Source organism: Epinephelus moara, chromosome 3, assembly GCF_006386435.1.
Source record: "Epinephelus moara isolate mb chromosome 3, YSFRI_EMoa_1.0, whole genome shotgun sequence".
Lineage (NCBI taxonomy): Eukaryota > Metazoa > Chordata > Actinopteri > Perciformes > Serranidae > Epinephelus > Epinephelus moara.
The window spans coordinates 10,733,454-10,746,480 of record NC_065508.1 but is presented as its reverse complement, the minus strand read 5'-3'; the positions used below and the strand labels follow the sequence as shown (position 1 = coordinate 10,746,480).

Genomic DNA, 13,027 nt, shown 5'->3' with positions numbered 1-13,027 from the left:
TCCCCATAGACACCAATATAGTACCATTGCATTAATTTCTCCATAAACCACTTATCCTGTTCAGGGTGGCAGGAGTGCTGGAGCCTATCCCAGCTGACACTGGGCGGGAGGCAGGGTACACCCTGGACAAGTCAACAGACTATCACAGGGCTATCATCACTGCATATGTGGAAAATATATTTCTGTTTTGTCATTTTGTTTATATCCAAGCTCTTGTGAATGTAACAACTTAACTCATGTGGCTCTGTTGGACCAGCAGCGTGGAAAGCAATTTATTTTACAAGATACATACTTCTCTCTGCTTTGATAATTAAAAGAAAACTTGTTTTTCTTGACTTTGGTTTAAATGAATAGGACCGTCTCTGTTGCCGAAGTTACCAAGCCTCCACACTGATGTCAAGGAAACTGCATTTCCTACTTGTCTTGGGTCAGTGGAGTGTAGACTCGCACCATCCAGGCCCATTGAACCGTTTGTGCCATATCAAATACAGCAGGACACGTCAGTTGTTCATTTTTCCCAACCGCTGGTGTCTTATGTCATGCACACACACATGAACGCACACACAAACACACGCGCACACACACTGAAGCAATTAGCTGCGGCCTTGTGGTTGAATAATAGAGTGTAGGCATTCCTGGTGATTTCTGTGGAGTGGAGGAAAAAGACGATACTTTTATCCACTTCTTCTACAAGGTCCATATGTTTCATCTTTCGTAACAGACATGAATGCCCTCCATCCACACCCAGACTGTCAACAAATCTTCACCACAAATATCTGAGCAGACTGGGGTCGATGTTGAATGGATGAATCCAGGAGGAATAACTCTCTGCCAGTTGAAGTCTACAGTTACTTGAAACATCAGCTAAAAGAGCCGGGGCACTAGCTGCAAGCTAGTTGGTAACCCTGCAGCACAGCTGGTGTCTATATGCTGGGTGACCTTTATTAACCTTTATTTAACCTTGGAATAGTTTACTGGGCATGCTTCTTAGCCATGTCCTCATTCCTTCATGCTCAGTTTCACTCATGTTCACACCTGGGAGCTGCCCAGTACAAACACAGCCTCCTCCTATTATCCACTGTGCAGCTCCAGTGGAACAATTTAAGATTTTAAGATTGTGAACTGGCAACCATCTGGCTACAGGAAGGGTTTGGAAAATCTAATTTGTGTCTTCATATTCTACCTTAAAACAACATGCAAGTCATTCTGGTTTACAAGTATTCTTGCACTGCATTCTTTAAACTGGTACAAAAAAAAAAAAATGGAAAAAATGAACAGCTGCTACTGAATTTCCAGTCAGAAGTCACATGGTGAATTTAAAACAAACATGGCCGCTGATGGAAACAGCAGTGACCGAGCTCTATCCGTCCCAAAACATTTTTTAGCTTTGGAGAAACAGCAAAGACTCGAGTGACACACACGCACAATTGCGTGGACTGCAATTGGAGTTTCCTGCACATAAAGGATCACACATGTATAAGCAAACCTCAGACAAACAGAAACTCTGCATGAAATTCACCAGAAAACTGTTAAGGTTTAATAAAACTGCTGAGAGGTGGAAAGCGAGATGGGGAGAGCACTGGGAGAGAATAATTCCTGACAGATTATTCCTTTACCAGATGATAGGCTCAGCTTTTCCATAGACACACACACATACACACACACAGACATCTTACACTTCTTTGTAGTGTCTTTCATGATGCAGTCATATTTCTCCAGAGAAGGAGCCATGCGTGTGTGTGTGTGTGTGTGTGTGTGTGTGTGTGTGTGTGTGTGTGTGTGTTAGTGTGTGTATAATGGTAAATGCATTAACAGTGGAGAGAAAGGATGACTAATCCACAAGAAAGGGACGGGACACAAAGGCTCAGAGCAACAGAGACAGACAGACGTCGGATGTGTCGGACCTTTGAGATGATCCACCACCCATTTGACTTCTCTCTGCACCATTACCTCCTATTCTCTCAGGTCTTCCTCTAGTCAGACTCCACATTTTGTACCACACGTCCACATCCCTCATGTGACCTGGCCTCAATTTCCACCATGTGCCTCACACACACAAACACACACACAGACACACACAAATAAAAGCAATAGAAACAGTAAACTGCCTGATTCAGCATCCCCCAAAGAGAGTAAATCACTCCCTGACTGCAACGCTGAAATCTTCTGCAGACCAGTGATGTGCAGGGGAGTCACATAACTGCTGTCTTCATTTCACATTCCCAACTGCGAGGAAGAGGCCACCTCTCAGTCTCAGAAGGTGGCTGCCAAATCGGAGGTTGTTACATTTAATCTCAGTGTAATTCTCAGGGAACAACACAGGGGGAGGTAAATAGGTAATACAGTTGCTTCTTATAAAAACTTCTGTCAAGCTTGATCCATAGAGGCAAAGTCCCCCAAATCCTTAAACTCTCAGTGGCCAGCAGCTGAAGACTTTGTTGTATTGGAAAGATCCCAAGTATGACTGAGTTGAAATGTATGAAAGAAAAACAGACAGGGAGCGTGATGAGAAGTCAGCAGTCTCTCCTTGAATAAACAAAGACTTGGAAAAAACCTCCTTATTCCCTTTAAATCCTTCCAACATTTCTCAGCAATGAGCACGAGATAAACCCCAGTTTGTTATCAGTTAGTTGGTATTACAAGTAATGGGAAATTAATGCCGTTTCACACCCACTGCTCAAACACACAGCACACTCCAGCTAGCTTAGCATGAAGAATGGAAACAGGAAAACAGCTAGTACGGCTCTGTCCAAAAGTAACAAAATCTGCCTTAGAGCAGCTGTAAAGCTCATTAATTAACATGTTACATCTTGTTTTACCCGTAACTTCCTGGAGTCTCCGCTTGTTGCTGAGAACATAGTCCTGGCCAAGATGTAGTTTGGCATATGTATGGATTAATCAAATGAGATTCAACATGTTAAAGGAATACTTCCACCAAAATGACCATTTGTATATCAATTACTCAGTGCGTGTTACCTTGAATTTGTAAGGAAAAGTTTATTTTATCCAAATATTTAATCCAAAAATGGCAAACATTCCTCATGAATTAACATCAACAGGGACCACATTCATTCATTCATTCATTCATTCATTCATTCATTCATTCATTCATTCATTCATCTTCTAACTGCTTCATCCTCTTGAGGGTCGCGGGGGGGCTGGAGCCTATCCCAGCTGACATCGGGCGAGAGGCAGGGTACACCCTGGACAGGTCGCCAGACTATCGCAGGGCTGACACATAGAGACAAACAACCATTCACGCTCACATTCACACCTACGGACAATTTAGAGTTATCAATTAACCTAGTCCCCAATCTGCATGTCTTTGGACTGTGGGAGGAAGCCGGAGTGCCCGGAGAGAACCCACGCTGACTCGGGGAGAACATGCAAACTCCGCACAGAGGGGCTCCCACACCCGGGATTGAACCGGCAACCCTCTTGCACAGTGCTAACCACCACACCACCGTGCCGCCCAGGGACCATATTTAACAGCAAAACTATATCAAAACATCAGTTCAGAAACTTTCACACAACTTGTATAGTATAGTCCAAGTCTTGTTTATCCAGTCCAGTGCTGGGCTTGTTACTCTGAAAATGTAATTTATTACTCATTACTCTTTTTAAAAGTAATAATATTACTTTACTTATTACTCCCCGCCAACAGTAATTCATTACACTACTTGTTATATTACTTTTCCGTTACATCCCATAAGTTACCCGCTAGGTAAGCGTTTCCATCTTCCAAATCAGATTGCTGCTTTGTGGAGTGCGTGTGGAGTGCAACAGTCACAAAAATAAGTCTGCTGATGTGATTGTCGTATTTCACGTCAGTCGTGACATGATGACAAAAGTACTCGTCACTGGAAAAAGTAATATTACTGTAACGCATTACTACCAACACTGATCCAGTCGTCAGCTCAGCACTTCCCAAACCCATGCATTGTCACTAAAACATTAGCATGCCCAGGCAGGTGTTCATTTAACTCTGCTGAAACAGAAAATGCATGTGTTTGGGAATTACTGAGAATATGACTGGATGAATGAGACCCGAATTACACTGCATGAGTTGTGCAAGAGTTTGTAAACAGATGTGTTGATAAAGTTTTGCTGTTCCCCAATGACTTAACGCAGAAGGTTTGCCATTTTTGGATTCTCCGATCACCATGGTCCTTTTCATGAATTCATTGTAACACATGATGAGTAATTGCAGGTGAAGTATTCTTTTACTGAGATTTAGAGGTGCTAGTAGACAGATTCTTTCCTCCTTTTTGGGCAAAACCAGGCTAGCTGTTTCCCATCTTCGTGCTGAGCTAAGCTAATGGGCTGCTGGCGTCAGCTACGTAGCCTACCATACAAACATGAGATCGATCTTCTCATCTACGTCTCGGCAAGAAAGCGAATAAGCTTATTTCCAAAAATGTCCCACTATTCCTTCATAGAGGGTGCAGATTGATAACAAAGTGTTCATACTACAGATGCTACTTTTTTTTTTTTAGAAGATTGATTCTAAGGTCAGTAGAATTAATACCATTGTCATGAACACATCTACTGCATGTTCTCTTTGCTTCTCCCCTGCTAGTGTCATGTTGTGTGCACTCAAACAGCATATGTACTGTGCACCCTGACAAGATTAATCCAGCTGAACAAATAAAGATAAAGCCTTGAGAAAAGAACTTGGAGCTGCAGCACTAAAGAAGAGAGGAAGAGGCAAATGGAAAATCTCAGTATACAGTGCTGTAGTTATGATTTTAGCCAAATCAGACCCTCAGCATAGGTTAATATTACAATGTCAAACTGGAATTGGTCATGATTAGCTGTTGCTTTAGCAAACTGTTTTTTCACCTCATAAATTATGTCACACTGTTCTCTCCTACATGAAGGCACATTAGCTGCTTTTAATAGTAAATGTATTGGGATCTTCATCAGTATCGGCAGTTCTGGCCCAGTATTACTTGGTACTGGACCTGACACTTTTTTTCTAAGATCATATAGATTTTATAGGATACCTGCTCTGCCCATTAAGTCACTAGGTTCCAACCTGGATCGGACATGGTGGGGAGTGCAGGCAGCAGGGGAGGCACCCAAATGCAGTCGAAACAGCAAGACCAGTGCAGTTAAATTATTTACTGTGCATAGATAAGCTTACAGGCAGGTGTTGATAGGCAGACAGGGAGGTTCTGGTAGTGGTTGACAGGCAGGCTGAGTCAGGTTCAGGCCCACGTAAAGGAGCAGAGGCAGAATCAGGTTAAGATAGCTTGAAAACCAAAGTATAAGGTACATGGCTGTGAACTGGCAAAGAAAAAGAGTGAGTGACTGATGAGGGAAGTGAGAACAGGTGAGCAGGTGAATGAAGAAATCTGGAGAAAATGAGGGCATCTGGTGGGCAGGTAGCAGGTAGTAGTTCTACAGGTCTATAATCACCTGGTGAAAGCGATTTGCATGTTATCTGCATAATTATAGTAGGCTACGATATTATTTTGTACAATTTGGCCTATTGGAAGCATATAGAGATTAAACAAGAGGGGTCCCAAAATGGATCCCTGCGGGACCCCACATGTCACGGCCATCTGCTCTGGCTTACAGTTACCAATCAAGATAAAGTACTTCCTGTCATGAAGATATGACTTGAACCATTTTAGGATGGTTGCAGAGAGTCCGACCCAGTTTTCTAGTCTTTGTAACAAAATGGTGTGGGCCACTGTGACAAAAGTGCACTTAGATCCATCAGCCCTAAAACAGAGACTTTGCCTGAGTTGGTGTTCAGACGAATGTCATTTATTACCTTTTAAGAGTGCAGTCTCAGTGCTGTGATGAGACAGCACTGAGTGGGTAGGAGGAGGGGGACATAGGGACAGAATGTGTCAATACAAACACATCTAAAATGAAAACTTGTTTTTCCCACGACCAAAGTTAAAAATAAAACCTGACAAAACATGAAAAAATAATGAAGCCAGGCATAAAAAACATCTAATGTGTATGGGCACATCATATAGAAATGAAATTAAAAAAATGCAATGCATAGCTATGGTCTAGAGCTGTGTGTATCTACAGATGTGAATGTACTTTGTCTTGTTTGGGTTGTAAACAAAGTTTTTATAAATAGCTCATTGGCCTGTCTCATAAATCTTAATTGTCCGACACAACCTTTCACCTCTCAGCCCTCACTCTGTCGTCTCTTCTTAACTCCTCTACTCCACATTCTGCATTTCCTTGGGGACAGAGTAACAGTTTCCCCCACATCCACCCCCTCCATCTTTCCCTCTCTGTTCCACTTTATTTTTCTCTTCTCTTCTTCTTAATGTCTGTTGGCATTGCTTGTGTTGCTTCTGGCTGTAACTGTTTTTTCTCACAAGCCTGTCTTTCATAGCCGTATTTGTCCTAACAATGTGACTTTACATAGCTGTCTCTCTCCGCTTTGGTTCCTTTTGAGTTTTTTTAGCCTCTGCATTTGTGTATCAGTCTGTCTGCCTCTCTCTGTCTGCATATGTGTCTTTCTCTGCTGCTGTCTCCTTCGTAACCTTCCCTTTTCACTCTCTCACTTTCACAGTTCATCTGTTTTTGTCTGCCACATGCACGCACGCTTGCATGCACGCACACACACACTTCTCTTTCCCAGCCAGGGAAAGTTGTACTGGTGTTGTGTTTCAATACAGTAGGAAATATTTTCGACCATGCAGGAAATGTCTGATGTGCTACAATCGTTCTCTTCTCATGCACACGTCCACCCACACACACATATAAATGTACACACACTCTATATAAAAATACTTTTTTATTTGAAAACCCAACACAAAATGAAATCCATCGTAAAAGACATGGAGTTTTAAGAGTGGGAGTATATTTCATTTAATTTAATCTAGCATGCAGATGCCGGAGGGGCAACCAGGCTGCAGACGGGAATGGCACCATAGAAGAAGGTGTCTGTCAGCGGGAAGAGGAGCACCAGAAACAGCAGCACCCCCATAAGATAGGAGAAGAGTAGAGCTGATTGTTGAGGGTGTTGCAGGGCAGAGCTGATGTCAGGCAGGCCCTGACTGTTACAGAACGAATGGCACAGTACTGGACCCACAACATGACCTACAGGCAGAGATTACAGATGTAATGGTTTGTGTACTGTAGATGAGTATGTTAGCAAATCAATGTGCTGTTCATCTCTCACCAGTTCTCATGAATATAAAGGCAGTGAAGGCACCGAACACAGTTGTATACAAGAACTGCATCCCTGCAACAGAACAGCACAAAGAAAAAAAGAATTTCCATGAAAACTGTCAAAGCAACAACCTTCCTCTGCAAAATCAGTTCTCATTCTCAGGTCGTCAAACATGGCAGCTTGGTCAGCAGCCCTTGGAGTCTGATATCAACGCACAAGGCACCCAGTGGTATATGACACGCACCAGGCTTTCAAATAACTCCAATGTAAACCCATCTGCAGCAATATTAGATGCTCAGGGCAACTGACAAAAAGTGATAAAGTCCATGTAGAGAGGAGGCTGTAGTGGTCGATGGATGAGTTAAACAAATACAGGACTTTCACCTAGGAGACAACTGATCATGTCCCATATAAAAACTGAAAGTCAACATCATTTTAAACCAAACCAGCGTATTTTCTTAAACCTAACCAAGTCCTTTTGTTGCCTTAACCAAAAAGGTTTTGTTGCCTAAACCTAAAGAAGTTTTGTTGCCTGAACCTAAAGTGATTTTGTTGCTGGAACCTTAAGAAATTTTGTCTAAACCTAAAGTGATTTTGACATTCATTTTAATCATTTTTGCATTAATCATTACAATTAGTTTTATTCAATCAGAGTTTTGTAAGCCAACTGACCTGACACCATGAGGATGGCACTCATACTGTCCTTACGGAGGCGTCGCTGCTCTATGATATGGTGGAAATGGGCTAAAACGACACAGTAAAGTAGCCATGCATTGCGGTCAAAAGCTAAATATAATGTAGCATTTGCTAAAATATACTGATGTACACATCTAATGTATTTTACCATTCATTAATCTATCATAAAAATGTCAACGTAGTCCAAATGGTGTTTGTAAATATGACAGCCTGAATATGTGGTTGCTATACCAACACCGAAGAATAGCGGAGCCGTGAAGATGGCGGCTGTCGGTCCTGTGCAGGGTACCAGCATGGGCAGCATGGCCCCTCTAAACACCAGCTCCTCCGTCACTGGTGCCACCACCTGGTTCCTGAGCCACACTGCATCTCTCACACACAACCTCCACGACTGAACATCTGTGAAAATAAAGTCTATATGATGACATACACATCAAATAAATGCAGGCACACATGTAAAACTCACCAACGCCAGTTTAGCTTCTGACCTAATAAGACACAAAGTGTAACTCACCGAGTGCAGACTGCAGCTCTCCAGTGAAGCCTTGAGGGTTGTCTATTGCAGAATGAACCATGGGACCAAGATAAAATACCTGATGTTTAGAATAGAATCAATTGTTCATTACATCCAGCAGAGGTATACATAAAAAAAGATTAAAGCCTTTTTTCAGTATATGATTTAAACATGCACATAGAAATTTAATGGAGGTTGTAAAGCCACGCTGCATCGTACTGGTAATGGAAAATGAATCCCTGAAATGTCGCAACTACTCTAATGCAGCATAAATAACATGTCCTAAGGGGGGAATGGGATCCACAGAGTAGTTTTTGAAGCCGCCCAATAGGTTCTCAGGCTGACCTCAGGTCTAACAGGTTAAGACAAAAATATAGTAGCCTAGTAAATAGTTTTACACTGGATGTATAGCCATTTATTCAGTTCTTTGTAAGTCCTGTGATACCTATTACAAAGTCAAGTGTAAATAGCAGGTGCTCAACAAAGTAAATAATGTTGTTACATCTTTTCTGTAAAGTTGAATCTGGGTTGAGACTCCCTGATGTACCATGGTTAGGAGCAGTGGCAGTACAGCTGCAGGAACCAGACCCTCCAAACGAACTCCCATCAGCTCCCACACAGATGCATCGACCTGGAAGGACAGATCGTAGCTTTATAAACATAGTTTTTACCCTAAAGCGATTACAAAGTTGAGCAGTGTGACCCCAGCTTAACCTGACAAAACACCTTACATATGGTGAGATGGCCCCAGGAGTGAGGATACTGTCCTTCACCTGGACGTAACCCTCGGTGAAGTGTCCTCGAGGAAGACACTGAATCCCTTTCAGCTTGACTGACACTGACCTTTGACCTCCCCGTGAAATGGATGTTCACAGTTCATATAGTTCACTTGGTTCATCTAGCTTAAGTCCTGTAATAAATCCTGCCCGGTCAGATTTTGCTGAAACTGTTTTAGAGAGAGGTGTTGATTCAACTTTCTAACTTTGGAGGATGTAGTTTGTGCTGCTGTTCAACTGCTGCATTATACAGAGAGTTGCGTCTATAATTTCGTCTATCCCCATTATATTATGTGTAAAATCCTCATGTATAAGGTAACTAGTGACTAAAGCTGCACATTTCATTCATACACTGATGCAATTTGCAGTTTAGTATCTTGTCCTGGAATACTTTGATATGTGGAGTGGAAGAGCCGATCTTCCCTTTAGTGGACGACCTGTTCTACATCCTGAGCTACATCAGTGTTTAATGAGAAAGAGTTTAATTCTCAGTGGTTTGTTAGGACATTGTTTGATGCAGTAAACTGTGGCAGATTCAGAGAATGGCATGTTTTGCTCATGTGTACTCACCCTGACATCAGCCCAGTGCATCCATGCCTTCACCACTGCAGGTGACAGTGCGGAGACCAGCAGCACACTGGCACAGCGACGCTTTATCATACTGGGATGATCCCTACACACACACACACACACACACACACACACACACACACAGCCACAGTTTAATAGTCCTCTCGAACAGCACCGTCACAGGTCTGCTGCTGAGTTGTATACCTGGGTAAGCTGCTTCTCCAGACGTACAGACTGCCAACATACAGACAGGCGAGCAGAAGGCAGCTCAGCACACACACCCAACATCTTGTATGGGTGTGCTCCACCTGCATCATAGGGCCATGTTCTGGTTCCAGCATGACAGAACCGGGTTTGCCGTCAGAGCTTCCGGAGGTTCCTCAGGTGAGCTACAACCGACACATTGGTTTGGGTCTTTCTGTCATTTCAGATTAGTAGATCCCACTGAGCTCTGTGCTGCAGAGTCAAGCTGATTAGCTCTAATGCTCTGCTGGGAGGAGACATACACAGGTGTGCATGTAAACACACACACACACTTTTGTGAGGACCCAACTGACATAATGTATTCCTTAGCCCCACACCTCTTAATCAGTACAACTAAATGCCTAATTCTAACCTCTTAACATGTGCCGAAAGGCTTTTCCAGGACATTGAACACACTAGTCTTGAGCCTGAGTCGCTGAGACCTTCCCCTCTGGAGATATGACTGATGAATGGGCCTGAACATATGATTTAAATTTTTTAGTTTGGAACTTTTTCCTGATGGTCATATCATTTTGGACACAAGCTCCTTGGGAAGAGGGTTTCAAGGACGCTGAACACACCAGTCTTTGTCTCAGGCTGCTGCAATCTTCCCTTTCTGAAGATATGACAACTGTTGATACTGAAAACAATATGCAGACATTAATTGACTGGCAGTCTATGCCAACTGTACCAAAGGGAGGTCCCAAACGCGGCACACATGGGCAGTGCGAAGAGACCATCATACACACCCACTTTGGTGATTCTACCACTTACTGTTCGTGATCAACAGTTGGTGATCTGGGTTATCACTCCGTAACTCTAACCTAAACCTGAACTCTAATCCTAACCTTTACCTCAAAACCAAGTCTGAACCCTCGAGCAGGCCTTTGAAGGTCCGTCTTAAGGTGAGGACCAGTCAAAATGTCCTCACTCTCTCAAGGTCTAAAACAAAAAATTTTCCACTCATATGTTTTCCACTGGGCAAGTTTATCCTGAGTTGGGAACCTACCTTTACTTTTTTTTTTCAAAAGCATTGATAGCTTAAAGATATACTATGTAGGATTTTCCTTAAAACAATGCATAGACTCAAACAGAAGTAATCCCTGTCAATCATCACTCAACCCACTAGAAGTGTGCGGTGGTGCATTTTTTCTGCAGAGACTCTGCCCTCTGCCTGTATTTTCTTGTTCTCATCTTATTTTCTGTGCTAGGGATGTTTTTAAGTGTGCACCCCCACAGTGCGCAGGTGAAATCCTGGCTTTATTAAAAGGTAGCGACCAGGTGCAAGACTCATCCAAGAGACATAGCGCTGAACTAATGCAAAACACCAAACCAGAATGAATCTGGGGTTGGCTTTTGAAAACAGTATATCTTTACCAAAAAACTGGTGTATTAAATGTCATGTGATTTAATGTTTTACTTATTTTATTTTTGTTTTACTAACTTTTTGATGGTAGCCCTGAGAGCTCAACACATTGCAAAAAGACGTCACTTGCTTGTGTTGTGTCTATCTGCAGTGTGCTGAGCTCTCAGGGTCACCATCCTTTTCACTTAGAACTAAAACTGCAATGTAGCGCAAAATACTATAAATTACAGCCTCAAAATGACAGCAACTATTAACACTATAGTCTGAAGCTTCACAGACATGTTTGTTGCAGTAACACTGTATCAGATTGCATTATATCTCACAGGTTCATGTTGGGTCCAAAAAGAAAAAAAGAAAAGATACCACATCCAAAGATGTAAGCAACCAACCAATATTTATGTTTCTTCAACATATTTATCAATATCATTCATCATATCTTCACCTCATAAATATAGACAGCAACTTCAGGTGTACAGTGTGTGCTAGGTATACAGTAGTGATATGCAGCAGAGTACCACTTTATCAGCACACCTCAAACAGCATGCATACAGTAGTCAAAGGACACAGGAGTGAGCAAACAGGTTCATTTCTGTGAATCAAGCATCACAACCATACACTTTATGGGTGATTTAAGGCATTTAGGGTCTGTGTGCACACAAGGTTTGAGAACACTTTCAACATCTAATGTCCAAAAAAAGAAAATCAATATTGCAGGAAGTGGAAATGCTTTATAAAAATGTGACGTTGGGGTCATCCTTCAGGTGAAAACATGTACCCTGTATTATCAATATTGTGAGTTTGAGTCCAGCTCATGATTTGTTGTTTTTATATCTAACATGTCTTGGCATGTTACAACCAAATATTTTTTTTTACTTTCAGGGTGGAAATATCTAAAACAGAAACGTAAGACGAGTATCACCAGAAAAAACAGAAAGGCACATTTTGGTTTTAAGCCAACAGATTCTGACAAGCTCTCAGTGTGTTGAGGGGGAAAGCAGAAGAGAAGTCAGTGTTCAAATGGTGAACAAACTCACAGATGAATACACACACAAACACACAACACACATGTGCAATAGATGTACAACATTCTGACGCATTCTTTAAATAAATAAAAATATGTGAACAGAATCAAAATAATACTTAAGACAAACAGAAAATAATGAGACTTTGACAAAACCAGATATTAATTTATCAGCCCATGTATCTTCCTCATAATGGTTTATAACAGTTCTCCAAGAAAATAAAGGCACTAAAAAAAACAGGGAAATACGGAGGCCCGAAGTCCTGTTTTAATCTTGTATGTGAAAATTATGACCAAGATTCATCTTCTGGGACTTCAGGGTCGCAGTTGTAAAAGCTATTTGTGAGTGACCTCTCTTCTCACTGAAGGACACATTTGTCTTTGTTGCTATATTTTCGCCTCCTCATCTCCAGACCGCGCTCCAGACGCTCATCCTCCTCCAGAGCCCTGCACACACAAAACAAATATTACAATATAGTGCATATGACATTAACTCTTGGCCGTTTATACCCAGACAGGTATCAATAGACTGCTTGCAAATACAGAATAGAAATAAGACATACTACTGAACTACAGGTCAACATTACAAGCACTGGCTTGAAGGTGTCATTAGAAACATGGCAATCAAATGTTTTTCAATGTTCCCTCTTTTATTTTAGGGATTTACTACCTCCTTGTGACTTGTTCTGTC

General features: G+C 42.0%; 2 protein-coding genes across 17 annotated transcripts in view; both read right to left on the bottom strand.

The window, feature by feature from the left end:
* Window positions 1–6,822: 6,822 nt before the first annotated feature.
* On the bottom strand, window positions 6,823–10,105 carry LOC126387901 (CAAX prenyl protease 2-like). 5 transcript variants are annotated; one of them, XM_050040658.1, is made up of 8 exons: window positions 9,911–10,105; window positions 9,707–9,809; window positions 8,863–8,991; window positions 8,361–8,439; window positions 8,078–8,260; window positions 7,823–7,894; window positions 7,160–7,222; window positions 6,823–7,077 (listed from the first exon to the last, which is right to left on the bottom strand). In XM_050040658.1, exons 1-8 carry the CDS (start codon window positions 10,045–10,047, stop codon window positions 6,857–6,859), a joined length of 987 nt encoding a protein of 328 aa, XP_049896615.1. In that variant the 5' UTR covers window positions 10,048–10,105; the 3' UTR covers window positions 6,823–6,856. The 5 variants fall into 5 exon arrangements, with proteins under 5 accessions (XP_049896615.1, XP_049896616.1, XP_049896617.1 ...); XM_050040659.1 differs by having other exon boundaries at window positions 8,078–8,245; XM_050040660.1 differs by having other exon boundaries at window positions 8,908–8,991.
* Window positions 10,106–11,690: 1,585 nt separating this feature from the next.
* Window positions 11,691–13,027, bottom strand: part of ehbp1l1b (EH domain binding protein 1-like 1b) — a 33,831-nt gene continuing 32,494 nt past the window's right edge. For all 12 annotated transcript variants that reach the window (XM_050038251.1, XM_050038269.1, XM_050038274.1 and 9 more), the window contains one exon: window positions 11,691–12,783. In XM_050038251.1, coding sequence (XP_049894208.1) covers window positions 12,696–12,783 — 88 coding nt within the window. In that variant the 3' untranslated portion in view covers window positions 11,691–12,695. The remainder of the gene's footprint in view (window positions 12,784–13,027) is intronic.

Bases quoted from the DNA above. Each gene is read 5' to 3' on its own strand.
- LOC126387901 (XM_050040658.1), bottom strand. From the start codon at position 10,047: ATGCTGGAACCAGAACATGGCCCTATGATGCAGGTGGAGCACACCCAT. The intron at 9,810-9,910 runs GTATACAACTCA...GTGTGTGTGTAG, and splicing joins TGGAGAAGCAGCTTACCCAG to GGATCATCCCAGTATGATAA. The intron at 7,895-8,077 runs GTATAGCAACCA...GTGTCGTTTTAG, and splicing joins TCCGCTATTCTTCGGTGTTG to CCCATTTCCACCATATCATA.